The sequence below is a fragment of the Anabrus simplex genome, chromosome 1, assembly GCF_040414725.1.
Source record: "Anabrus simplex isolate iqAnaSimp1 chromosome 1, ASM4041472v1, whole genome shotgun sequence".
Classification (NCBI taxonomy): Eukaryota; Metazoa; Arthropoda; class Insecta; order Orthoptera; family Tettigoniidae; genus Anabrus; species Anabrus simplex.
The window spans coordinates 1,498,101,352-1,498,126,352 of record NC_090265.1 but is presented as its reverse complement, the minus strand read 5'-3'; the positions used below and the strand labels follow the sequence as shown (position 1 = coordinate 1,498,126,352).

The 25,001-nt window shown below is 39.6% G+C and overlaps 1 protein-coding gene across 4 annotated transcripts in view; it reads right to left on the bottom strand.

Annotated features, from left to right (window-relative positions):
- The window catches only part of abo (de-etiolated protein 1 abo), a 175,474-nt gene that overhangs the window by 82,429 nt on the left and 68,044 nt on the right, over positions 1-25,001 (bottom strand). For all 4 annotated transcript variants that reach the window (XR_010858639.2, XM_067137988.2, XM_067137990.2 and 1 more), the window contains exon 3: positions 21,968-22,174. Coding sequence is in view for 3 of the 4 variants with exons in the window: in XM_067137988.2 (XP_066994089.2) it covers positions 21,968-22,174 (207 nt within the window). In the remaining variant the exon portion in view is untranslated. The remainder of the gene's footprint in view (positions 1-21,967; positions 22,175-25,001) is intronic.

The window sequence follows — 25,001 nt, the reverse complement described above, 5'->3', positions numbered from 1 at the left end:
GCCCGCCGATCGCTCCCACAGCTCGAACATGACTGAGGGTTGCGTCGTACTTCCATCTCCTGTCCAGTGATCAGGTATTCGGCTCCCTCTCCTGCCATCGCACCGGTCTTGAACTGGGCCCCGATATTCTTCTTGAGTTTCTCAAACTGGTCTTGAATGAAGGAAGTTAACTGTTTAAGCATTACCACTACCGCCCTCTTGTCGTTCTCCATTTTTGAGTCCAATAGATTCAATAGAGTCCTGTCATGGTCGCCAGTTAATGTTTCCATACAGACGCACACAAGATGCTGTCAGTTGGTACAATTATATTTTCACATATATTTACAAATAACACACATAACCTCAATCACTGTTCTCAGAAACAAAACATTCACATCACAAACCGCCATCTTTAACCATAACTGCCAACACAACGTATAGAGGTTACAATCTTGAAACACAAATAAAACAGTTGACAACGATCAATTCAACATGGAGACTGCTGTAACTCAGCATGTCAGCCATGTGCTTCTAAACCACAACTTCAGTAACTCTACAGTAACGAACTTTCAACAACTCTCAATAACCCTCAATGACTCAGTAAGTAATTGTCCGTCAGGATCATCCCCTTATATATGTGTCTGGCCAGATTTCTAAAAAAGCTCTTTCGAGAATATACTAAGAGTGCATGAATACACAGAATACAATGTACAGAATGTTCTCCACCGTTCTTATTCTATACCATTCAGGAAGTTACAGTGCGTTTCATAATTATGGATTACAAATGATACAGGTAAGAATAAATACGGTAATATGTTCACAGGTATTTACATTAACGGAACTGATATCAATGTCTATGTACAACACATGTTCATGACATAACACATAACGCAATCATTCGACTATGTAACTAATAATAATACTAGAACTAACATGATGTAATACTTCACAGCCATATATACAAGTAATAATAATAATAATAATAATAATAATAATAATAATAATAATAATAATAATAATAATCGTAAGATGATAATTCGATCGTATAATAATAATAATAATAATAATAATAATAATAATAATAATAATAATAATCACCATAATAATTCGAGCTCGTAATCTACATTAGTTACCCATGGGTGAGAGAATATTGTTTTCAAGTTATACCTGTTACCGCACTTACGTCAGCTAATTGCGTGGCAGAAATTCAAGACATAACTTCCACAGTAGTGTAGCATCATGTACCTTCTAAAAATAACACAGCAGACCTCATTTCTCGGAGGCACAAGGCCTCATCACTAATCTATTGTGAACTCTGGTGGCATGATCCAGTCTGGGTAAAAGAAGACCCCATCACATGGCCATGTGATAAGGATACCACTTTGTTAAAGAACTTACCTGAACAAAGAAGCCTCACAGTGCTCATCAATGTTCCTTAAGACAATGAATTTATTAAGAGATTTTCAAATCTACTAAAACTGCAACGTGTAATTGGATATTGTTTGCGATTTGTATCAACCTGCCGCAATAGGTCAGTAGAACGCAATTTCAACACATTGTTTCCCAAAGAACTAGATGCAGCACTGAACAAATGTACCAAGACAACAGAAGCCCTTTCCTATGCTAAGGAAATAGATGGACTGAAGAAGAATAATGAACTGAGCTATAAGAGCAACATAAGGAACCTTACACCTATTCTTAATCAAGATGACTGTATGCATGTTGGTGGAAGACTTATTAATGCTCCTCTACAAGGCAAGACATCAGAACATTCTGCCTCCACATCATTACTTGACAAAACTGATGATAATGAATGAACACAAATGTCTACTAAATGCAGACTTCTGACTTCATCACTACGACAAAGATTTTGGATTCCCACAATAAGACAGATTTTTAGAAAATGCATTCACTCATGTGTAATATGTAGAAGGATAAGTGCAAAAACTGCAGAGCATCTCATGGGGCATTTAAATTTATTTACTTCATACCACCAACACAGATGTTTCTCCAATTACAGGTGGCTTAGTCACTATACATTAATTATTAAAAAAAAAAAAACTTAATACTAAAAAAAAAATGCAACATTATTAACCCTTACCCCTCGAATTAAAGTTCAATGTGGTGCCTCTACTACTCGTATTTTAAATGTACATTTTTATCTTATATGACCTGTATTAATCTTTCACGATTTGGGAGATAGCACTTGGTTTTAAATGATGTAGTTAGGCTATGCACGTTTACAGCAAGCTATACGGGAGCAAATAAAAGCAATATGTGGAATTTAAGACGAATTATTTTGCATTTTTATTATTATTATTATTATTACCGTTATCGCATATCGATTGGTTTCTTTAATAATTTAGTGTACAAATTATCGCTAAAAAGCAATTGAAAAACTCTATTCAGTCTCTGTTTTCATACCTCGCGGTAGTATGTAGGCTGAAACCACTGTAAACGGCAATTTCTTGAAATCTGAATCTGTTGATTTATAATTGTGCCAGCCGTCAGCATCAGGTACATGTTGGGTTACGGTACACAAACCGACCATCGTCTGTTCACTTTTAGGCATCGTGAAATGCTATTAGATATATTCATTAGGAGCAGAGGTGCGAAAATACTGAGGTTTTGTGTGTTGCCTGACATATACAACATATATATGACTAGCAGAGCACATGGCGGCCATGTTTGTTTACTATGTGCGTGATTTGACAGCTGACGGCTACACTGCCATCTAAATAATGGATTTTTGACTGATTGTCGAATAGTATCTGGATTCTACAAAGTTCCACGCGGAACCAAAAGATGGCAGTACAGTATAACATCGTGCATTTTGTCGGCTAAGAGACGGCAGACGAGCGGTGGGCGATAAAATGCCGTGTCGGGTCTCCCCCGACATGCGACCGGAACGGGAATATCGTAATGTCGGGCCTCACCCGACAGACGAGTGGTAAAGGTTAATAAAGTAGCACACGGAATTTACAGCACATTAATACTTTTTCAAGTTCGAAGTGGACTTATGACCTCAAATACTTAATATCTAAAAATAAAAGTAGCAATGCAGATACAAATAATAAATTAAGAATCAGTATCTACAAAAGAAATAACTCTAATCTTAAACTGACACCAGTTAAAGCAACTGACATATAAAAAGAAAATCATAGAAAGTAAGGCATGAAATATACATGTTTGGTAAGAGATGAGTTGTGGCAATCAGTATGAACAGCACATTATATCTTAAGTACAAATAGATGCTAGTAATGACAATTTGTCTCCAGTTTTCCCTACATTTTGTTTATCTATATTTAAATAAAATAAAACACTAAAAGGAAACACAAACTAACCAAGAAATAAGTACATACATACATCTATAGGGTACACCTTCAGAAATAGAGCTTTAACTGAACTCAAAGTGCCCAGCATAGTGCGACCATTACTTTACCTGTGTGCCTTCTTCAATAATTTTACATAATAATTGTATCTAACAGCAAAGTCTAAATCAAGATGAGGAAATTTATGAACTGTGACGTTATATGTAGTGCACATTCTGAACAATGGTGGGCTTCTACAAAATACTGTTTTAGAAATCGGAAGAAACTAGAGATGTCTGTGTCTTAAGCTTCTTTTCCGGGTACTGAATGAGAATTGTTGTAGAAAGTAACTGTTATCTACCACATTATTGATAACTGTATGGAGGTATTTTTGATCATTTGTTATACGTCTATTTAATAATGAAGTGAAGATAAATTCTTTCAGGAGATCTTTATTGTGAATTATGCTGCTAGGGATTTTAAAAGTAAAGATAATGTAAGAAATGTTCTTGAACATTTTCCACATTGTTTTGATAATATTTATAAAGGGGAGACCAAATTACTGACGCGTACTCAAGTGAGTTGCACAAAAGTTTGAGGGCTTGGATATTCTTCAGGTCTTTCATGTGTCGGATCAAGAAGCCCAGTTTTTTGTAGGCATCATTGTTTGTGTCATAAAAGTGTGGGTTAAATGACAAATTGTTTGTGATGTGTACTCCTAGTTCATTAACTGAATTAACCTGCATCACTATGTTGATAGAGTACATGTGTTGTTCAGGGGATCTGCTGTGTGTAGTTTTTAAGAAGCAACATTATTATTATTATTATTATTATTAGCGTATGATGTGTACATGACAATCAAAATATACAAACATAATACAAAATATAGAAATATACAAGTTGGTGACATCATCAGGACTTCACTTTTATATTTTAATGTCCAAAATTTTATCCATGTAATCACTTCTGGTGTAACTTCAAAAAATTCCTCCACAGCGCCAGGAAATGCACGTAGGGGGTACTATTGAACTATGTGCTTGATAGAATGCACTTGAGCACCACAGTCACAGCAGAGAGAATCTACCCATCCCCACAGATGTAAGGCTACGCCAATCCTACCAACACAACATTGGATCCTGTTCAGGGTTGACCAAACAGCACGGGGCAGACTAAAGCCAGCCAGTTTCATGCTGGGGTCGAAGATATCACATAAGCCCTTGGGAGATGACATCCTCCACTCTTCTCTCCAGGCATTCCTGGGATTGAACCGATGACACGACAGGTCCAAAGCTGTCTTCCATGCTGGTTTTCTTGATTTCAGCCTAGTTGTAGTGTGCTGCTTTATATCCTGATGTACAGGAAGGGCCTTATTCTTTACTATTCTGCACCAAAAGCTATTAAGCGCTTGTTGTCTCCTTATATGAGGGGGATAGATATTGCAAAGGACAGGTAACCATTGCACTGGAGTTGAGTACAGCGTGCCAGATACAATATGCATAACCTGGCAAAGTTGGATATCAATTAGATTGCAGTGAGAGCTATTTAACCATATTCCGGCACAATACTCAAGGCGGTAGTTCGCAAAGTATTGGCGTCAGCTCCCCATGAAGTTCCAGCTAACTTGCTCAGCAGGTTATTCTGGGTCTTAAGTGTGGCGGCTGATTTTTCTATGTGACTTCGATATGTCAGTGATCTGTCTAATGTTACACCTAGGTATTTTGGTGTACTATTGTATTTCAAAAGTTGATTTCTGAACCATATCCTAGGTTGATAAGTAGCCTCTAAGTTGTTGAGTTGGAATGCGGTTACTTCTGTCTTCGAAGGACTTGGCTGAAGTCTCCACTTCCTAAAGTATTCATCCATCATCACCCGTAGATCTTCAGACAGTATATCCTCAGCCTCCTTGAAAGTAGATCCCTATACTGTTAGGTTTGTATCATTGGGATAAATGAATTTCCGAGCTGTAGTTTCTGGGATATCATGATGTACAGATTGAACAATATAGGGGCTAAGACTGAAGTAAACCAAACCGGGTATTTAGTTCTTGAGGAAAAAAAAAAAAAAAAAAAAAACGCTCTTTTGGGGACCGCAGCTTAAAATACAGAATTTACTTTCACATAAAAATGTTCTACAGCTTCATCTACATCTTCAATTTTTCCCAACTCAGACCAGTCCGTTTCTTGAAACGTTATATATAGGCTACCAAGAAAATTTGCTTTCTGAAAATCACGCGCTATAGTACGAATTTGCTTTATTCGATCACGTTCACCTCTTGGTTCTATAAGAATAGTGCAGGGTGGTGTGCATCTTCTGGGACTAACAGATACTGCTCTCTGCAACATTTCTTTATATTGAAATATAAATTATTTTCTATACTCCATTCGTATAATTGATTAAAGTCGCTTTGTAGTTTGTCGATGTCTCCATCACATTTTATTTCTTTGTAAAGCTTCACATCATCCGCATATAAAAGGCAGTTTGAAAACTTAACTTTAAATGGGAGATCGTTGAAATAAAGGTTAAACAGAAACGGACCCTGGTTTGAACCCTGTGGAACACCAGAATATACAGAAAAAATGTCTGAATTACAACTGCAATATGCTACATACTGTTTTCTGTCTCTAAGGTAGGATGAAATCAGTGTTAGCACTGGTGAAGTCATTCCAAATTTAGAGAGTTTTTTCAATAAAATGTCGGGATCAATTTTGTCAAAGGCTTTCGAAAAATCCAAGTAAATTACATCAACATTTTCTCGCCTATGTAGAAAATTTTAAAAAAATACTGTGTAAAATTACCAAGATTGCTTATTGTTGATCTACCAGTCAAAAAGCCATGCTGATATTCACTTATAGCCCTCTTTACATGAGCAAAAATACGAAAATATAAAATCTGTTCTAGGATTTTGCACGGAGTACATAAAATACAGACAAGTCAATAATTCTTAATCATCTTATTGTCCCCAAATTTAAAGACTGGGCAAACTCTCGATATTTTCCAGGCTTTGGGAAATGTCCTCTTCTTAAGTGTCAAATTATACACTCTCAGAAGAGGAATGAGTAACACTTCAGAACATGCTTTAAGGATGTAGGGAGGTATCCCATCAGGGCCACATAATTTTTTGGACTTTAATTTCATAATAGCTGCTTTATATTCACTTATGGTTATAAATTCGACTCCCAGGGAATCGTTTACCAGTAATCACGGTGTATCCAGAATAGTGTAAGAAGGAGAAGAAGAGTATACAGATTTAAAGAATGTTGCAAAACCATTGGAAATACTTTGACTATTATCTAACGTAATATTATTAAGTTTCATACTATGTAAGGGTGGATCTTTTTGAGTTTGCTTATTTTTAATAAAATACCAGAATTATTTAGCATCTTTCATGATGTTGTTTAGAATTTCACTGATATACCAATTGTACGCTTTGTTGATCAAGGTTTTGACATATTTTCTGAGTTGTTTATATACATGTTTACTGTGATCAGAAAATTTTCGACATCTTCTATGCAATTCTTTCAACTTAATATTATGGATTATGTCTGAAGTAAACCAAACCAGGTATTTAGTTCTCGAAAAAAAAAAAAAGAAAAAAAAAAATGCTCTTTTGGGGACCGCAGCTTTAAATACAGAATTTACTTTCACATAAAAATGTTCTACTGCTTCATCTACATCTTCAATTTTTCCCAACTCAGACCAGTCCGTTTCTTGAAACATGTTATATATGCCAAGAAAATTTGCTTTCTGAAAATCACACGCTATAGTACGAATTTGCTTTATTCGATCACGTTCACCTCTTGGTTCTATAACAATTGTTAGTGCAGGGTGGTGTGCATCTTCTGGGACTAACGGATACTGCTCTCTGCTCACAGTTACACCACTTACATCAGTTAAAACGAGATAAAGAGTTCTATCTTTGCTAGTTGCTTAACGTCGCACTGACACAGATAGGTCTTATGGCGACGATGGGACAGGGAAGGGCAAGGAGTGGGAAGGAAGTGGCCGTGGCCTTAATTAAGGTACAGCCCCAGCATTTGCCTGGTGTGAAAATGGGAAACCACGGAAAACCATTTTCAGGGCTGCCGACAGTGGGATTCGAACCTACTATCTCCCGAATACTGGATACTGGCCGCACTTAAGCGACTGCAGCTATCGAGCTTGGTAAAAAGAGTTCTATCATTAACGTTCAAAACATTATTGAGAGATTTCAATTGATACAGAGACATAAAATTAGCTAGGGACTTGTAGGCGATTCCACCATTTAACATATCATAATCTGAACTAACTATTAATGGAAGGTTGAAATGCCTACAAGGAACATGTTTACCATGAGCACCTTCTTGGCAGCACTACATTGCTCCACATCTTTAAGAGGATATCCCTTCAGGATATACAGCGATCAATGCAACCAACTTTTTTGGAGCTAATAGAGAAATTCAAAGACTCTTCATGAACAATGATCATGGCCAAGAATTAGTGAATGCTACCGCTTCATTGAGACTGACATGGCACTTCATTCCACCATCAGCACCCCACTTCGGAGGCTTATGGGACGCTGGCGTAAAATCCATAGCTGGGTAATGAGAACAAATTCACTTACTTTTGAAGAGCTGACCACTTTATTTACTCAAATCGAAGCATGTCTGTAATTCAAGACCCCTAATCAACAGTAATAATGATTTGTTGGACCCTCCATATCTCACACCGGCTCTTTTTTTGATCGGAGAACCCCTCACATCCCCGCCTGAATTTGATACTGAATCAAAACCGATCAATATAATTTTCAGATGACAATACATACAACAGCTGAAGCAACATTTCTGGCAGAGATGGACGAAGGGGTACCTGAACACCTTGCAAGAGAGTTACAAACGGACCAGAAGTTCTCCGAATCTATGCCCTGGTACTGTGGTTCTCATCAAAGATGACACTTACCACCACTCCGCTGGAAATATGGAGTAGTTGAAGCAGTTCATCCAGGCAATGACAACTGAGTATGTGTAGCAACAGTATGATCCAACTCTAGTGTGTTGAAAAGACCGATTCATAAACTGAGTATTCTCCGAGAAGAAGAATAACTCGAGTGAACTAGTGTTTTCTTATAAATTATTTTTTTAAATCCTTTTTATTTTACTTCTCTATGGACAGAAAGAAAGAAATTTATATTATCATGTTACTTCTGTATGTAGATTTCAAGTTGCATTTATTTAATAATTTAAATCTTCTTCTAAAATCCAGATGCCCTTTGGTGAGTGATATGTTCATGGTTATAATTATTTGTAGGGTGTCAGTGCCAACATCGATATTTAATTGCTTTACCTTCTTTAGGTGTACCCGGACCTGCAGTGTAGGGGTAGCGTGCCTGCTTCTTACCCGGAACCCCCGGGTTTGATTCCCAGCCAGGTCAGGGATTTTTACCTGGATATGAGGGCTGGTTTGAGGTCTACTCAGCCTACGTGACAATTGAGAAGCTATCTGACAGTGAGATGGCAGTGCCGGTCTAGAAAGCTAAGAATAACGGCCAAGAGGATTCGTCATTCTGACCACACAACACCTCATAAACTGTAGGCCTTCGGGCTCAGCAGCGGTCGCTTAGTAGGCCATGGCCCTTCGGGGCTGTTGCACCATGGGCTTTGTTTTTTCTTTAGGTGTACGAATTGGCAACATAGCTATCGTCATTTTCTTTGCACATAGCAACGAATATTTTTAATGATAATAAACACGTTTCTTCTAGTGGTAACAATCACATTCATTTCATCCCACACTATGAATTATCTGGAAAGACAAGGTTCTTTTGTTGACAAGGAGTTCTATTTTACATCAGTCTCCCACTATATATTGTACCAGGAAAGCCTATGTCCTGGCCCATATCAATCGAAAGAAACGTTATTCCAGCATAAAATATCCGTCCGACGTACGAACATTTAAATAAAGGAATGTTCCAGCAGGTGCCAGACTTCACGAGTGCACTAGGCGAAGTCAAGCGACATCACCTGACGCTCGAAGCCCTAGAGATATTTCTCGAAAAGAATTTTCTTTTCGCAAGCTTTTCAACGCCTTAACCAATTTCAACGGGACAAACGCTGAATCGTAGCGGACGTCATAAAAATTAATCCCTGTGAATTTCGAATTAATCCATCCCATGGTTGTTGAGTTATAATAATTTAAAGTCTAAGAAAATTATACACTCACGGTCACATGGCCAAGAGAAACTACCCCTCCCAGCGCCAGCATATATGTGTCAAGGCTAACAAGCAGAGCAGCGCAGTACAAGGACGAGTACACAGATGTGTGTGAGTGAGACAGAGGAGAGACCGACCCTCGTACAGTATGTCCGCGCAGTCACGGTGAAAGTACTTGCCGTTGCGTTTCCGGAACACGAAGTTATATCGCCGACAAAGACTTAACTTCTAAAATTGACAGGACCTTGGACACTAAGTTTGCAGAGGCCGATAAAGTCATTAATAAAAGGCTCACTGAATCCAGTGCCCTTATCGAGCAACGATTCCGTGAAGCTGGAACTCGCCTCGAAAAGAAACTTACTGATTCTAGTGCACAAGTCGAAGCCACATTGAAAAACATGAGGGATCAGTTTGTTGAAAACTTAAGAGTCTATCAAGGAAGAAATAAAGACAGAGGTCGTCAAGTCTTTAGGCAAAGATCTTAGAAATGTTCTTCCTTCTGTTCAAGCATTTTCCACCGAACTCAAAGATTTACGAACTGAATTTCAAGAATCCCTTGGTAACATCTCGCAAGCTCAAGTAAAGCTAGCTCAGGTGCAGGAAAACCTGCGAGATGCATTAAAGAACGACGTGGGCAAATTACGAAGCGAGATAGGATTAATTAAAAGCACACACGGAGAACTCGACAAGCGTATTACAGGACAGCTAGACAGCACTCATACCCAGATAGCTGCTTTCTGTAAAGACGTACAAGTCATTCAAACTGACTTGAGAAATGAAATAAAAGATTTAGACGCCTCAATTAATTCCAAAATTGAGAATTTGTCTGAAGAAGTGAATCAAATTAAACTCAAAGAACATACAACTGACGTCACTATTCCTGGTTCATCGAGGGAAGTGCACAGCACAACAACCCTCATTAAAGTACCAGATGACAAACCAGTCAAATTTTCAGGACGTGACGAGTATACTGCTCGAGAATTTTTGTTAAATGTCGACGATTACCTGGAAGAGAATAGGGTAGATGACGATAGAAAACTTAGAGTAGTATCCAAGCTTCTAGAAGGACGAGCCTTGTCATGGTTCATAGCTTTTAAGAGCAACTTTAAAAACTATGACGACTTTAAAAAGGCACTTCTCAAACGCTTTTGGGATTCTGAAAGACAACACCTCGTCAAGATGCAACTCTACTCTAGTAAATACAATACTTCAGTCAATACTTCCCGATGTTCAGATTATTGTTTAATGCAATTAAAAAAATTACAGTTTTTAGATCCACCTTTGCCAGATATTGAACTCATTCAGATCCTGACACTTCAATATCCGCCTCATGTTCAAGAGATACTGGTCGCTGCCAACATTAAAACATTGGAACATTTCGACGCTACTTTGCGCAGGTTAGATACGGCTAATATCCAATCTAGTCCGAAAACTAACAGGAGTCGAGAAATAAATACGAACTCTGCGGAAATAAAACAGAGAGAGGAACCCAGGACACGTGAAGAAGGCAGATTAAGCCCTACGAACCCAACCAGATTCCGGAATTTTAGACGTCAGAGGAATCAGGATAGACACCTTTACCAACCTAGGAATTCATGGAGACAGCGTGAAAGCACTCCTGAAGGAAATCGTGAGTCCAGACGACGAGAACTCTAAAGTAGATGGAAGGATACACGGGAATACGTCAGGGAGAGAAATCGTAATCCTGATGAGCTTGGAGCCACGTCCCTGGAATACCAACGTCAATTCGGACCAAGAGAACAATGATCACCTAATCCTGAATCAACAGGCGCTATTAAAAAAAAACGCCGATCTCACAATAGGGAGATTGACTACAGAACACGATGAGGACGAGATTTCAAACTATTGTACTGCTGTTATCGATTACTGGCACATTGACGATTCCGAATTACTATTCGAAGACGCACAAACACCAAGGCCAATCATTACCCGTTCATTACCTGTCATAACAGTACGTACAGGCAACCTACAGGTGATTGCGCTCATCGATTCTGGAGCGCAAGCTTCTTTAATTTCTGATAGGCTTGTAGACTCGCTTAAAAATCAGAACAATGTTTTGTTATTGCCTGCAGCTCAGATCAAAGTAAGAGGGACAGTTCCTGATAAAGTTGTTTTAAGTGTAAATCGCAGGCATTTTTAGAGTTTGAAATTAACAGTCAGACATTCAAACACATATTTTTGGTAGTATCACGTCTTAACTTCAACTTAATACTTGGATCAGATTTTATGATCAAATACAAAGGAACCATTGACTATGGCGCAATCCTCGTAAGATTAAAGAATAATTCCTTAGGACTACAGCTGGTAGGATGAAGCGACCTGGAAGTTCAAAAGAATGGAGCCCGTTTCGAAGAAGCCGGTGGTGACATTATTAAGCCAGCTGTAAGCGAGGTTGCACCAGCCGTAGCAGAATGTCAAAAGGGTGACCAAAGTGAGGACGATGCAGAGTCCCTATTCAATGAGAACTCAATCATAGGTCTGGATTATATAATGTCAATAGCCAGTGCGGTTGAAGACTCGGAAATTAAATTAAAATTGGAGGAGGCTAAAAATGATATTCTACAAAAATTTGCATGTGTGTTCGATGACAAGCCTGGATAGATAGCTGGCTATGAATATCATCTTGATGTAAATGACTTGTCACCTTATCAGAAGAAACCATATCCTGTCCCCGAGAAATATCGAGAAGAAGTTCGTGACTTAATTCATAAAATGACAGATGATGGGATAATTTCGCCTTGCGTAACTAAGTACCTGAATCCATTGGCCATAGTGCGTAAGCCTAACGGCGGTATCAGGATTTGCCTTGATGCGAGGGTCCTAAATGACCGACTGACCTTAGAATATGACCGTCCTCCATTACTTAAGGATATCATCAGAAGATTCCACGGCATGAATTTCTTTAGTTGCCTTGACGGAACTTCATATTATCATATAAAATTGGATGCTGAAAGTAGACTTTTCACAGGCTTCTTATTTGAAAATAGGACCTATGTTTTCAACAAAATGCCCTTTGGCATTAAGAACTCAGGAGCTGTTCTGATCAGAGCCCTGGAAAAACACTTATCAGATGACGTAAAGGACATAACTACGATTTATGTTGACGATATTTTGATTGCCTCGAGAACTTTCGAAGAGCACGTGAGAGATGTCAATCTGGTCCTACAGGAATTGGAGAAGAAGAATTTCAAGATAAATGCCCAGGAAAGTCAGCTTTTCCAAACATCAGTATTATTCTTAGGACATGTAATTAGTGGTGATGGAATTCAACCTAACCCTGCCAAGATTAAGAGTATCATTGACATTCCTAGACCTCAGCGCATTAAAAACGTGAGACAGTTCCTAGGATTTTGTCAGTTCTTTTCTCAACACTGTCCAGATTATACTGAGATGGTAGCTCCTCTTCAGCAACTACTACTTAAGAATAATAGATGGAAGTGGACTGAGGAATGTGAACGAGCTTTCCTTGCCACCAAGGACATGTTGAAAAACTCTGTTAAACTAGTTTATCCGGATTTTTCTCTTCCATTCTTCATAGAGTGTGATGCCAGCTCTGTAGGAATAGGCGCAGTGCTGTATCAAGTGAGACCTGAAGATCCCGATCACAGACTTTACATCTCGTTTCTAAGTAGAAAACTACGACCTCACGAAAAGTCCTATACCATAACTGAACTTGAAGCTCTGGCTGTTGTTTTTTCTTTCCAGTATTGGAAGAAAATCATCTACGGCTATCCCATTACGATTTACACAGACCATAAAGCTCTGACATTCATACTGTCATCTGACATGACGAATGAAAGAGTTTCCCGATGGGCTCTTTTCATTCAGCAATTCGACCTCACAGTACTACACAGGCCTGGTTGAAAGAATGCCTTAGCAGATGCCCTCAGCCGCAACCCTGCTGAAGTTATCGAAGTTCACGAGGTTAACATCATGAATGATGATGACGAAGAATGTCTTCGCAAACTGCGCTACCTTGCCCAGATGCAACGAAGAGACACCAATTGTAGGGAATTAATTTGATTTTTATCAGGTTCGATTCCCGCCGATGATGATGAATTCCCACGTCTCCAACGACTTTCTTCAAACTTCTGTTTACGGGATGGGATTATTATGAAATACATTGACTTAGCCAAGACGCAATGCAGGATTTATGCACCTGTCAAAATCAGGAAGGCTATCATATGGCATTGCCACTCAATTTCAGGTCATGCCGGTACGGATAAAGTTCTCAACCTTATTAAGGAAAGGTTTACACGGGAATATCCTAGGCGAGACACTAGGAGAATTTTGCGGTCTTGTGATTTATGCCAGCGGATCAAACCAAATAATTACCTACTTAAGGAATTTCCTAAACCGCTGATCCCGGAAAAGCCCGGAGAAATAATGGCAGGGGGAACAGACATGTCATTGTTGTTGTGGATGTCTTTTCCAAGTATACTATGCTGTTGCTTATTCAGAAAGTTAATGCCGGTAACATCTTAAGGAGGCTGAAAAAGAACATCATTCCTGAGACGGGAAAGCCTGAATACTTACTAACGGATCACGGAATGCAATTCACTTCCATAGAATTCCAACAGGCCTTAGAAGAACTTAACATCCGTCATATCATGAATTCTATTAGGCACCCGGAAGCTAACCCTGCTGAAAGGATAATGAGAGAACTCGCTAAATTCTGCCAAATTTATTGTAGCGAACATCACTGGAAGTGGATCGAGATATTGCCAGTAATGCAAAAGATTGTAAACTCTATTGTGCATGAATCCACTAATGACATTCCTCTCAGCCTGCATCATGGGATAAAACCTGAGCGACCTTGGGACAGAAGTCTACCAGCTCTACCAGATGTGATCGTGCCGCAGCAAGTTAAGGTCAACGACGCGCTGACCAGGCTAAGACATGCAGCTGCCATCAGAGAACAACGCCAGCGTAATAGGAAGTTCAGAAGACCATTAAATCCTGGAGACCTTATTTTAATACACAGACCAACTACTTCAAACCCTGAGAGAAGGATTTACGCTAAGTTCTGTCCACTATTTGTAGGTTCTTACCGTGTCCGCGCTGTATTGAGAAACGGAGCTTATGAAATGGATGGCACTTTTGAGGGTATTTATAACTCAGCCAATTTAAAACAATATGTACCACAGGAAGAGTAAAGCCTGGAAAAGAAAATCCTCCGTATTTTCTTTTCGTCAAACCAAGGGGAAGATGTACCAGGAAAGCCTACGTCCTGGCTCATATCAATCGAAAGAAACATTATTCCAGCATAAAATATCCGTCCGACGTACGAACATTTAAATAAAGGAATGTTCCAACAGGTGCCAGACTTCACGAGTGCACTAAGAGAAGTCAAGTGACGTCACCTGTCGCTCGAAGCTCACCTCCCCTAGAGATATTTCTCGAAAAGAATTTTCTTTTCGCAAGCTTTTCAACGTCTTAACCAATTTCAACGGGACAAACGCTGAATTGTAGCGGACGTCATAAAAGTTAATCCCTGTGAATTTCGAATTAATCCGTCCCATGGTTGTTGATTTATAATAATTTAAAGTCTAAGAAAATTATACACTCACGGTCACATGGCCAAGAGAAACCACCCCTCCCAGCGCCGGCATATATATGTCAAGGCTAACAAGCAGAGCAGCGCAGTACAAGGACGAGTACACAGATGTGTGTGAGTGAGACAGAGGAGAGACCGACCCTCGTACAATATGTCCGCGCAGTCACGGTGAAAGTACTTGCCGTTGCGTTTCCGGAACACGAAGTTATATCGCCGACAAAATTATAAAAGACGTCGCACTGTATTTAGTACATCGCGTCGCGACTACAGTCTAATTCTAAAGACATTTGAGAATATAATACGAGTGAACTTATTGAAGTGCAAATATCACATATTTAACGTTCACAGAATATATCATTACGTGTAGACTTAGTTTACTTCACATGATATTGAACTTCTACAGAAACTAATGTGTAGAATTATCAGGACTCATTTCTTTTCGAGTATTGAACTGTATTTCTTTATTCACGCCATATTAGTATACGACTTACAGTGGTAATCTGGGTGAATACTAAGAACTTTTTCTGAGGTAATATGACGTTATAATAACAAGATAATCAGAAAATAATCCTTAGTGACTTAATGACCGTGTTCAAAGACTGTGATTATAGACTATGATTTGCCTTTTTCAAGTGTGAACTGTGTAATTATGGACGTTTCAGTAACAACTTTAAATAGTATTTCATACAGGAAGGACTGTGATTATTCATTTAACGTCTTAAAGTTCAATTACGCCATAAACTGTGTTCAACAGTAAATGACAGTGTCAGTGATAACTACTCGCACTAAGTGAATTTTTCGTGTGCGAAAAATCACCTTAACGAGCTGCAATTCTACACGATCCAGTTCCAGCCGTCATCACCTCATCGGGGGACGTCAACATGGTGTGTTAAGGGAACATCGCTGTCCCTGATTCTCCACGGAACATTCCAGATGTCCATCCTTCAACATTTGTAGCAACATTTCTTTCACCAAGTGAGTAGTAACAAACTGACTAAAATTTTCTTATTAATTTTGAACAGTGGAAACTTCAGTGCCACGTGTGAACAAATATTTCAGAGTTCTCATAGTTTCTCAGAAGTGATTAATTTAATTTTCAAATTTAATTTTCATATCTCATAGAAAGACTTTAGGCTTTTCAAGTGTGCTATACATGAAGGTTTACAAACTGAAAAACCGAAAACTTGTAACAGAAATTTAATTTCTCATGTCAATTTGCAATTACAAGTGTGTGCTCATATTTAGAAAGACTTTAGGTGGAAATCTAATACCTCGTCTTCTCACATATGAAAGACTTTGGAATCAGTGATATTCATTTAATTTTCATGAACACAATTCAGGAAGATTACGTTCAAACTTTTAATTTCAATGCCAGATTTGAGTCCAATAATAATATTGCAGGGTGAAGAATTAATAAATTGTTAAAAAAAAAAAAAAATTAACCATCTATTATTCTCTCTGCGAGTCTATCCTACTCTGTATCGGCTCCAAAACCAAGTTCCACTCCCTGAGGTCCTACTCATGCCCTTTCCCCAAAAACTTTTCCTGGTACAATATGTCTTCTAAGTTCTTATTTTTACTGAAACTGATAAAAGAAACAATAGTCATCAAATAGTCAAACCTTACTACTGAAGAGTCCCTTCATAAATGTAAAGTTATTAGCAGGCAATCTAAAAATATTCTCCCGTAAAATTCATGAAATGTCGAATGGAACCTTGTCAATCTGAGCCCTCAATTATGTCGATTCTACAGGAAGAGCACTGTAACCTTTATTGTGAAAAACTGACAAAAACAAGTATTTCCTGCTTTTAATACGAGGGCAGATCAGAAAATAAGTTGCACTTCCCAGTTATGGCCATTTATTACACCACCTATACAACAGCAACACGACCATAACGACATACCGTATTTCACGGCATAATCGTCGCACTTTTTATACCAAAATTTTCGAAAAAAAATTGTAGGGTGCGACCATTATACGATGAATATTTAATACCAGTATTTGTATTACTCAAAAAATGTATTTATAACTAAATTGTATTTGATACAAATTTAAGATGCACGTAATACTCGTGTTTATACATCAAAATAATTAAAATAGTCTAAAACAAAATTCACAATTTTTCGCAACAATTCGGCGAACGTTTTTCCAACCTGAAAATAAAAATGAACGTATTAAGTTAATTTGTCATTAATTTGAGTATTAAAGTTAAAATATTACACTTGCAAAAACTTATCGCTTTGTTGTGAAATGCGGACTTACCGGTACGCAATTTATTCCAAATCTTCGGTGTCGCTATCGCAGGTTTCGCTATCTGATGCGCCGTCCTCGCCTCTGTTAATACCAGTATCAGATTCTTCGTCTCCCTGCCACACTGCGTCATCTTCGGAACCGTCTAGTGCATTCGAAATCCCAGTCCTTTTGAAGCTCTTGGAGACTAGTTCAGGTGGTATAAGATCCCAACTCTTCTTCACCCACGAGCATAACAAGTCCAAGGGTGGACGCCTGATATTTCCGGCGGGCGTCAATTGCTGATCGCCGCTCATCATCCACTCGTAAAATCGACGTAAGTGGTCTTTAAAGGGTTTATTAACACATACGTCTAGTGGCTGCAAAGCAGATGTTAGGCCACCAGGAATGACTATCTGTCGTGTCTTATTTGTAGTGAGAATTTGCTTCACTTCGTTCACGAGGTGATCTTGGAAACTATCTAAAACAAGCAGAGCTGGTTGTTTTAGTAGTGCATCAGGTCTTCTATTCCACACAGTTTTAACCCAGTCCAGCATGAGTTCTACGTCCATCCAACCCTTTGGTTGCACTCGTACATGAATTCCACGGGGAAACTGTATATTCTTAGGCATCGTTTTCCTCTTGAAAATGATGTAAGGCGGCAACTTTCTCCCGTAAGCTGTAATAGCTAGCATTGCCGTGCATCGCAACTTCTCACTACCGCTGGTTTTCATTAATACACTGCGTGATCCTTTTAGCGCAGTAGTGCTGTTGCGAGGCATATCAAAAAAGATTGGAGTCTGATCGGCATTACCGATTTGAGAAAGCAAGTACGAAGTTTCCTTGCGCAAACGTATGACAAATCGGTGAAAATTTACAATCTTGTCCGTGTAATCAGCAGGCAACTTTTGGCTTAGTGTTGTTCTCCTTCGCACTGACAGATTGTGTCGTCGCATGAACCCCTTAATCCACCCACAAGTCGCCTTAAACCGAGTTACCGGTATGTTGTGTTTGCGCGCTACCTCCTGTCCCTTAATTTGTAACATTTCATATGATGCACTGCAGCCATTGTTACGTATTTCACTGACGTACCTAAACACTTCTTCGTCAATTATAGGAAACTTCCCTGTTTTAGGACCTCTAAACGCGCGTCTAGAAGGGTTTGTGCTTCTTAGCTTGCTTTTTACTTTCCGCCAGTCATGCACCAACTTTTCACTCACAGAAAATTTTCTTTCTGCAGCTCTGTTCCCGTGCTGTTCAGCGAAGGCAATTACGCTTAGCTTGAAGCCCGCAGAATAGTTTCTATATTTACCCATAATCGCTTATAAATGCTTCACACGTTAATGTTTTGCGATATAAATGACTTTCCGTAATTGTTCACTATTAAAACAAATTATTTCTGCAAACACCCAAAACACAAATTAAAAACTTAAATTCTCACGCACACATGTCTACAGTAATCACGCAAATCTGAAACAAATAAATGCATCTGTGATCTGTCCATTCCAGAGCAGCGAATACTGTTAGGCAGCAAGGAAGCATGCAACAATTTATCAGTTTAGCTCGTTGGTTGCGACACACTACTGCGCTTGCGCAAAGCTCGCAAACCGGAGCTCTAGCTAGCGCGGTGTAGATCTACTGTATAGTTGACTGTATTCCGAGACGTCAGTAACAAACATTCATTTTTTTCAATTTCTTTTAAACATACGGTAATTAGGTTAATATTTCTTCCCAGTTATTGATGATTTTACATTACATTACTGACGAGTTTATAAAATAAAACTTTAATAGCATTGGATAATAATTATCTTGACTGCTTGGATAAAAGTTTTCATCCCATGCCCGGACACTTATGACGTAGTAGTAAGATAAGAGTCTAGCGATGACAACTGAGACATCGTAAATAATTCGGCTGAATAATTCTGTGGAAATCTGCGTTATCGTCTTGGATTTCACTTCGTGCGCAATAACACAGGAGCCGGCCCCATGGTGTAGGGGTAGCGTGCTTGCCTCTTACACGGAGGCCTCTGGTTCAATTCACGGCCGGGTCAGGGAATTTTACCTGTACCTGAGGGCTGGTTCGAGGTCCATTCAACCTACCTAGCCGGTATTTCCTGGCGACGTTGCCGATAAGCGATAACTTACAGCCTTACGTATTTCAAATGGGAACTCATAATATGTAGGTGGTGAATAAATAGTACACTGTCTCGCGACCACGTTGTCAAACTGCCGATAGCCTACCGGTAAGCATAATATGTAGGTGGTGAATAAATAGTACACTGTCTCGCGACCACGTTGTCAAACTGCCGATAGTCTACTGGTAAGCCATGCGTCGTACATATACCGGTATTATTTATTTATACGTTGTGCAACATGTCGCAAACGTGACTGTGTTGCCAAATTGCCCATAAACCATACACGTATTTAAATTGTGCATTCATGCGCAACTTACGTTGCAGTTCCATTTACCTTTTAACCAGATTAGTGAACAAAATTTGGACGTGTGACGATTATGTAATTAAAGGTTTAAAGTCCGATTTTTGTATTGAAAATAAAGGATGCGACGATTACGCGGTGGCGACGATTATGCCGTGAAATACGGTACACTGTAACGTCACTTTTCCATATAGTTTCCAAGAGACTCCAAACATTTCTGCGAACGCACAACCAACTTGTCGATGCCGGATGCATAGAAATTTCCTCCAGCGTTCTGCAACCACTCGGAGACAGCGGCCTTCACCTCCTGATCAGTCTGGAAATATCGACCACCGAGCTCCGTTTTGAGCTTACCGAACAGATGAAAGTCACATGGCGCTAGGTCAGGACTGTAGGTTGCATGTTGCCAGACCTCCCACTTGAAACGCTGCAGCAGTTCTCTCGTTTGGCGGGCCTTGTGAGGTGTTGCGTTATAGTGCAACAAAATCACACCGGCGCTCCTCTTTAATCGCTTTACGCAACCGCTGCAACGTTTGACAATAAGATGCCGCGTTGATCGTCATTCCTTTCAGCATGAATTCCACGTGCAGCAAACCCTCCGTGTCAAAGAACAATGTCGCCATAACCTTACCGGCTGAAGGTTGAACCTTGGCCTTCTTTTGTTGTGGTGATGAGGGGTGCACCCATTCCATTGATGTTCGGTTCGTTTCGGGGGTGAATTGGTGGACCCACGTTTTGTCGCCTGTGACGATTCGCCGCAGAAACCTGTTGCCGCCTGTGGCATAGCGTTGCAAAAATGCCAGGGAGGACTGGAAGTGTCCCTTGTGCTCATCGGTGAAAAGACGTGGGACTCATCTTTGACACAGCTTACGATATCCAAGTTCCTCGTGAACAATGGCGAACACACTGCCATACGACATGTTCAGGTGTGTCGCGATTTCTCTCAGTTTGATGCGCCAGTTCTGTCTAATGATCGCATTCACAGCGTTGAGCTTTGCACGGGTCCTGGACGTTGCGGGCCTGCCTTCACGATGGTTGTCCGTGATATCCCTGCGTCCGGCTTCGAATTGCCGACACCACTTTACGACACCTTGCCGGGAAATGGCCCGCTCCCCTACACAGCACTAATTTCACGATGAATGTCTGTGCAATTCTTCCTTTTGGCCCATAGGAATCGGATTGTCGCACGCACCTCATATTTGGAGTGAACGTCCAGTTGACGCGCAATTGCATTTGGCCGCTATTCACACAATACTAGACGAGACACCACAGCGACCTGCCTAACAGACGTGTGGGCAGTGTCTGTCCCTTTCTCCGCTGTGTCCACGTTTGCGACACACAGCGCGCGGCTGTGGCGCGTTAGTGTTACTAACCTTTTGATCCAACTATGTACCTTGGGGTACCAGCCCCATAATGTAGTGGTCACGTGCCTACCAGTTACTCAGAGGCCCTGGGTTCAATTCCCAACTAGTCCTAGGATTTGAATACTGGACTGAATGCTACAGCTCGGTTCACTCAGTTTCGTAAGAGTGACCAAAGAGCTATCTAATAAGAGAGGCAGTAGACTTGGTCACCAAAGTCAAGCAATATAGCCGACGATGTGGTCACACTGACAACTTGGGGCTCCAATATCTTGAAGACCATCTGTTTGGGCAGCAGTCATCTTGTCAGGCCAAAGCATTTAATGGACTATATGTACTGATGATTTTAATACCTTGTGTTCAGCAAGCAAATATTTTATAGATAACAGTGCAATAGTTAAAAGAGATTCTTCCAGAGTATGTTGTTGCTTTCAAATATGGCCTAATCTGCAAATGTTGAAAGTTCATTCTCAACATAAAAACTAATATTAACTGAAAAGAGTCATGAACTTCCTCAAGAACATCTGGGAAAAAATCAACGTTCTGTACAAAAATTACAATTACAACTCTTCTTTAAATTTGTCCCAGATTTTTCTGGAGATGCTCGAGCTACTTTGGCTCATTCTGGGTTTTGACAAGGGTGTACAACCAACAGAACAAATTATGAGAGATATTTTAAAGTGAGTACATGTATGAACCATATAAGCGCACATTTTAAAAAAGTATTAAGGATATTTTAATGCATACACATACAATGTCAAATCATCACCATACCTTTATAAATACTTCAGAGAGGTTTTGAGAGGAGACATCTAGTATGGATAGGGAATAGCATGTTTAGATTCTCAACAGTAAATGACAATGGGAAAAAGAAAAAAAAAATATCATACCTGATAGGGTGTTCACCACAGGCCTTAGGTCTTTCCATCACTGAAACCCATTTATCGTCATAGCTGAAGAGTGCTAAATCAAGATATGGAGAGCTGCTATATGACTGGGCACTGATAGGTAGTTGTGCCAACAATCTTTTAGTAGCTTCGGTTGGGCCACCAAAACGTGCACTTACTATGGTCTGCTTAAAACGTCGCTGAATAAGCCTGAAAAGATACATACTGAATTTGTGCACAGAATTCTTGGGAGTATGCAGTTTGGCCCAACTATGTGTGATCCTCATCTTGGCTTTCCTGAATTCCTTGGTAAGAATCCTTACCTAGGCATATATTTTAAAAAGAAAAGTAAACTAAAAATAGAATGTCTTAATAAATCATTAATGTTTTGATAAAATGCAGGTCTGAAGTATGATTAAAACAATTGCTGGGAATCATCAGAATATATTTCTCAATGGTGACAATAATAATAATAATAATAATAATGAAAAGCTATCAGAGTTTTATGGTGGAGAGAGAACCACAAGATTGAGAGGCCCTTCAACAGCAGAGGAGCGGAAGAAAGCACTGATCGATGGACTCAAGAGATAGTGGCACGCATGCACACAAAATGAGATTGGATGTTGTTTTTTTTTTGCTAGGGGCTTTACGTCGCACCGACACAGATAGGTCTTATGGCGACGATGGGATAGGAAAGGCCTAGGAGTTGGAAGGAAGCGGCCGTGGCCTTAATTAAGGTACAGCCCCAGCATTTGCCTGGTGTGAAAATGGGAAACCACGGAAAACCATTTTCAGGGCTGCCGATAGTGGGATTCGAACCTACTATCTCCCGGATGCAAGCTCACAGCCGCGCGCCTCTACACGCACGGCCAACTCACCCGGTAGATTGGATGTTAACATGCAGTCCATAGAGGATCAATTCAAAAAACAAAGTAATATTAATTATTAATAATCATATTGGTTTTACATCCTACTAACTACATTTACAATTTTCAGAGATGCTGAGGTGCTAGAATTTTGTTCATCACAGTGTCCACAGAAATGTTCTCGCAAGTTTCCCTGACCTACTAAGAAAAATTTCCCTGACTCATGAAAACTGAGTGACAAGTTAATTCATCGAACAGCAGGTGTTTTCAAGGAACAAAAAATGAAATTCCAGCCTCCACCATACCTACTCTCTCCACTTCCCTTTTTTCAATTATTTATGGATAAAACAATTACATTGATGGCACTTTATATATAAACAAATTGTTTAAAGGTAACATGTAGGCCTGACATGTACCTTTATCTTATCATTTCCAAGGAGTAATTAAAATCTTTCTTCTTCTTTTTCTTCCTCCTCCTCCATTCCCTTTTCCAGATTCTCTCTGGGTAGGGTAGTGTACCAAAGCCCTCCACCTTACTCGATCTTTCCACCACTCCTCTTCTAGTACTTTATTGCTATCAACTCTTCTATGTGCAATACAGTCCACAAGAGAGCTCCTCCATCTCACTCTAGGCCGTCCCCTAGACCTCTTTGCAGTCTGTATCCTTGAATGTTCTCTTTGGTATTCTCTCCCTTGGCATTCTCATCTAGTGTCCAAACCATTTCAGCTTTGCTATACTTATCTTTTCGTGAGGTTTACACACACTGTAACCTTTACTAGAGTGCTTACATGAAACAAAACATTAAACACAGTAAACGAAGGTAAGTGCCATTACGTAGTACCAAAAAAAACTTCACACACAGTTGAACATCAGTTGGAACTACGCGGATCTCCGCAGACAACAACGTACGTAAATATATCAGTAGGGCCAACTAGTGGATAATAAACCAGGAAGGTGGAAGGAGCTAGAACCTACCGAGGGCATGGACATGGCTTAGATTGCAGATTCCGAAATAAGCAGCCGTGATCCTTAAATTTGAAAAATATTATTTAAACTGGATTTTACAAATACATTCCGAACAAAATCCGCCAACTTGCAACTTACAAACTATATTCTCTGTGATACGCATAACTTACAGGTTCTTCGATAATACCTTCGTACAAGTTCAAAATTTCAAACCAACTATACATCTAGTTACAAATCCAGTTGTACAATGCAATTTACAGTGAAGTAAACGTACTCTCCAAAACTCTAGCATACATCAAGTGACACTGAACACCAGAGGCAAACCGCAAGGTAAATATATTAAACTACAGTCTACATATTTAGTGAAACAAGAAAAGGGAATGCCTTGAAAACAAACAGGCAAGCCCAGCTGAAAAGCTAAGGCGTCATAAATAATTAATTTGGCGAATCTAGGTTAGGCTAGGGCAGACTCCTATACGAAATAGCAACCGAACATTACGGAAATTTTAGCCAGAACGGAATGCAAGAGTGCTTACCCAAAGGTGGCCCATCCCGGTAGCGAGGCGTCGCACACGACGTAAAACTTCAGACAGACCAAGACAGACTAAGGCAGACCAAGCCAAGACAAGATGACGAAATGCTGCCTTGCACTCTATATAAGGGTAAACCATGGCCTTGGAGTAGCCAATCAGAATGCATGAGTCCGCCTATCCCCTCCTAGGTTCACCAATCACAATTCCTACTACAGTCGCGAACTTTAAATAATTTTCTCGAATATGCACGTTCGCAAATCTTCCATTTTCAGAATAGTTAGTATGTGCCTTCTAGAACACATAACCAACAAAAGGCAACACACCCTGTTCAAAAATTCATGTAACAATTTTCTAGATACTTCCAGTAAGTACAGAACTGAAATCTACTATTTACAAATACATATGTTACAAATATTACACTGTACAGGTTAGGTCGTTACAAATAAAACATATTACCACACTTTACAAATAAAGTCTTCAATAAACATTTTCCACTTCCACTACATTGTTCACCCGTGACATCTTCCTCCCCCCGAAAGTCGAGCCACACTCGATCATTAACATAATTTTACTGGGGAGAAAGCGATAAAACGTTCTCACACAGTATACACAATACATGACCCTAACAATCATGATTGACTTCTAAACAATCAAAACAAACTGTCACATAA